Consider the following 4,310-nt stretch of genomic DNA (forward strand, 5'->3'; position numbering starts at 1 on the left):
CCCCCCGTGCCCTCCCTCCTCCATGCACCGACTGCCTCCAGCCCTGCCTTCCCTTCCAACGAGCCCCTCTCTACTCCCAGAGTCTTGTCACCCGCCGCAGAGGCTCATGCTCTGCCCCTGCGATGCGGGGCTGTTTCATTTTCAGAAGACCGAGGCGACAATGTTCACACGCTAAGCTTGAAGTGCCAGCCCTCCTCACCAGGTGCTCTAAGACCTGGCCTAAGGCCTCCGGCCCAGCGGGCAGCAGGCCTGGCCCCGGCCTCCTCGTGCTCTCAGAGCAAGGTGCTACACGCGGAGCCCACATCCCATGGCCTGGCCGGAGCAGGCAGCACGGAGTGTCCGGTCAGGGTCCACCAGACTCCCAGCAGGAGCTGCCTGTCCCGTGTGGTACTGAAGACCCTTACGCAGCTCTGCGCTGGGTCTGCGCTCCTCAGCCCTGGTCCAGGGGCCATCTCTGCCAATAAAAGTTTCCACTCCCCCCCATAGCTCTTCCCGTGCACATCCGTCCCCCGTCGGGGGAGCCACGGCAGCCCCGGGACCCCTCCCTGCCCCCCTCTGCCCACAAAACCGAAGGTACTGCCCCTGGCTGCACCCCACTCCTGGTCGCCGCCCGTGGGTCTGACAGGAAGGCTGGTTCATGGGCATTGCTGCCCCCCTGCCCCTCCCCTCCACAGGCCAGACGCCTCACACCTGTAGAACTGGGGGCAGATGACGGCTTAATAAACCCAATAAACCCCAAAGGCACTGAAAAGACCCCTAAGTGTCTCAAGGGCAGCCAGGTCCACAGGGAGGAAGACTCCAGTGGCTTGACCAACACGCAGAGCGGAGCAGAGCCAGCCAATGGCAGGGCCCGGCCGGACCCGGGTCCGGGAGGAGCTGCCCAGGGTGGCAGAGTTGACAGGAGCCGCTTTGATCCAGTGTCACAAGAACTCTGCCACCATTCTAGCTCCCAGAGGGAGAGGCCGGACACTGGCCGTCCATGCCGGCCCCTGGTGCCCCTCTGCTTGGCAGCACCGAGGGCCTGCCGGCCCTGCCTGGACTGCGCACACTGCGGGTGACACCAGCCCATGCCACCCCTCCCGGTGTCACATGCCAGCCCTGAAGCCCAGAGCTCCCCATAGTCCTGGCCGCTCTCCGGAGGACTCCTCTCAGTATGCATGGTTGGGGCCTCAAGAGCACAGCATGGGGAGCTCCTCCCTCCCAGGCCACACCCCTCTCCCTGCTGCTCGCTGGTGCCCTGGGACTCTGTCCACTGCACCCCAACCTCCCGCCATCCCACATCAGGTCAATCCACACAGTAACCTGAATATCAATGTGTCTCTGACCACAGCACAGCCTGAGGCTGGGCACAGGCTCGTATGCAGAATTCAGAGCCAGATGCCACCTCTTCGCTGCACCCATGCTGCTGTGGCCTAATCATCTGCTTTCACCGGGCTGTGGCTGCTTCTGAAGGCCAGACCTCTCGGGAAGTAGTTAAGGAAATAATAGTGAGGACTAGTCCAGGAGCACAGGCCTGTAATCCTAGCTACTTGGGAAGCAGAGATCTAGAGGATCACGGTTCAAAGCTAGTCTAGGCAAAAAGTGAGATCCTCCAACTTGGCCAGTAAACCAGGTGTGGTGGCATTTGTGTGACCCCACCTCTGCAGAAGGCATAAATAGAGCTGAGGTCCAGGCCAGCCTGGAGATGAAATGCAAATCCCAACTTAACCAATAACTGAAAGAGCCAGGGAGGGGGTGGGGTGCTGGGGGAGGAGCACTGCCTGCCAAGTGTGATGCCCTGAGTTCAAACCCAACCACAACCAAAAAGTGGCGTCTGTGGGATTAGCATTAGTGCCATTTTGTAGAGAAACACCAAGAACTCCTGACCTCTCTTTCCCTCCTTCCCTGCCTCCTTTCCTCCCTCCCTTCTTCCCTCACTCTCTCTGCCACAAGTCTCTCTCTCTCATATACAAACATACCCACACATATGCACATATACACATGCACACACATACACACACATGCACACAGGCTTTTTCTCTGGCTGTCTTTCTCTCCACCATGAGAGGACACACGCAGAAGGCACTGTTCAGAAGGATGGCACCCACCAGCCACCAGCCCTGCTGAACCTTCCCTGAACTCCAGCCTCCAGAAAACTCCTTCTGTGAAGTGCCTGTCCACGTCTTTTGCCATTTGCCTCTGGGAAATTCACAAACATAGCTTACGTGGAATAACTTATAGCAGCCAAGAGGCAGGCAGGCCACATAAGGAGGGAGGGGACTGCACTGCCACTGCCAGAGGCCAAGACCATGATCTCTGTTGGGGCCACACCTCTGACCGAGACCCTGGGCTCCTGGAGGCTCGGCAGCACCCAGGGGCCACTGCTCACGGAGCCTCTTAGTGCCCAGGCACCCTGTGGGTGTGCTGAGCAGTGGCCATGCCAGGCTCCCAGGGCATGGAGTCTGCTCAACTGCCCTCTGTGGACTTCAGTGAAGGCACTCCTACATCTGCTCAGGACAAAGAGCGAGCAGAGCCAGGAGTGTGTACATCCGTGGGACAGTGAGGAGAGTGTGGGTGTGAGCAGACGTGGGACAGTGAGGAGAGTGAAGGTGTGAGCAGACATGGGACAGTGAGGAGAGTGCGGGTGTGTACAGACGTGGTACAGTGAGGAGAGTGCGGGTGTGTACAGACGGGGTACAGGGCTGGGCAGGGGATGGGGGGCTTGGGGGGGGGTGTGGAAGCCCACACCACGGAGGGGCTGCGTGCCAGGTCCCTGCCCCAGGACATGCCCGCCACATTGGCCAGCTCCCACCCAGAGCAGCACTGGCCGGACTGTGCAGCGCTGCCCATTAGACTGGCCATTCTGTCCAAGCCTGTGTTTGGCAGGGTGCATGATACACACGCGTGTCCCAGGCCTATGCTCAGCAGGGCACGTGACACACATGCGTGTCGCAGACCTCCACCCATGCCCGCACACGCAGCATGTGCAGTGAACAGGGCCAGGCAGCGCCGGCAGCCGGGCAGCAGAGGGAGAGCTGGGAGCAGGCTGGTGCGGGGCAAGGGTGGGGTGCACGGCGCAGAGCGCCCCAGCTCTGCTCTGCCTCAGTCTCCACACTCTCCGAAGGCACCCGGCTCTGCCCCACCCCTCGGTGGGCTGGTGACCGGCAGGCCTGTGCCCTTGGCAGGACTGGATGGGCTGCAGGCTGTGGGGCCTGGGGCAGACGAGGGTCAGGCTCCTGGGGGTGCTGCCCTGGATCACAGCACCGAGCGTTGGTCCATCCGCTGTGTTGTCTCTTCTTTTACAGACAAGAAGTGTCCAGATTACACCTGCCCGAGTGAGTAGCTAGGGCTGTGGGGCAGGCGCTGGCCAGGCGCCGTGGGGCCCGTGGGGCCCACTCCGGCTCCGGGGTGCTTCTCCCCTGCCCGCCCAGCCTGACGGCGCCGGGAAGTGGGGTGACCAGCCCCCCATGGCGGCACGGACAGGCCCGGTGCTCACAGCCTCTCCTCCCACCCCACAGTCACCTTCTCCTCCCCGGCCGACATCACCATCCTGCTGGACGGGTCAGCCAGCGTGGGCAGCCACAACTTTGACACCACCAAGCGCTTTGCCAAGCGCGTGGCTGAGCGCTTCCTCTCGGCTGGCCGCGAGTCGGCTGCCCATGCGGTGCGCGTGGCCGTGGTGCAGTACAGCGGCCAGGGCCAGCAGCAGCCGGGGCGGGCGGCCCTGCAGTTCCTGCAGAACTACACGGTGCTGGCCGGTACCGTGGACAGCATGGACTACTTCAACGACGCCACGGATGTCAACGACGCCCTCAGCTACGTGACTCGCTTCTACCGCGAGGCATCGTCCGGCGCCGCCAAGAAGAGGCTGCTGCTGTTCTCCGACGGCAACGCGCAGGGGGCCACGCCGGCGGCCCTGGAGAAGGCCGTGCAGGAGGCCCAGCGCGCGGGCATCGAGATCTTTGTGGTGGTGGTGGGTCACCAGGTGAACGAGCCCCACGTCCGCGTGCTGGTCACCGGCAAGACGGCCGAGTACGATGTGTCCTTCGGCGAGCGCCACCTGTTCCGCGTGCCCAGCTACCAGGCCCTGCTCCGCGGCGTCTACTACCAGACCGTCTCCAGAAAGGTGGCGCTGGGCTAGCGGGCCGGGCCCGCCACCACGGCCCTCCTGTGCCTCCCACCCACAACCCCACGGGAAGAGGAAATGTGACCCAGGTCTCCCGAGCAACCTCTGAGAGGCCGTGGCTGGGCCTCCAGCTCACGTGCTGTCTCCACCCCTCTGGAGTGCTTGTCTGTCCCCTCTCTCCCTCACTCCATCCAGCACGACAGTG

The 4,310-nt window shown here is 62.8% G+C and overlaps 1 protein-coding gene across 1 annotated transcript in view; it reads left to right on the forward strand.

Moving 5' to 3' along the window:
* Col6a1 (collagen, type VI, alpha 1) overlaps positions 1 to 4,302 on the forward strand; it is a 51,961-nt gene extending 47,659 nt beyond the window's left edge. Inside the window, exons 35-36 of the mRNA XM_013032902.1 lie at positions 3,285 to 3,314; positions 3,498 to 4,302. Coding sequence (XP_012888356.1) covers positions 3,285 to 3,314; positions 3,498 to 4,120 — 653 coding nt within the window. The 3' untranslated portion in view covers positions 4,121 to 4,302. The remainder of the gene's footprint in view (positions 1 to 3,284; positions 3,315 to 3,497) is intronic.
* The last annotated feature ends 8 nt before the right edge of the window (positions 4,303 to 4,310 follow it).

This window comes from Dipodomys ordii, unplaced genomic scaffold, assembly GCF_000151885.1.
Source record: "Dipodomys ordii isolate 6190 unplaced genomic scaffold, Dord_2.0 Scaffold159, whole genome shotgun sequence".
NCBI classification, from domain to species: Eukaryota; Metazoa; Chordata; class Mammalia; order Rodentia; family Heteromyidae; genus Dipodomys; species Dipodomys ordii.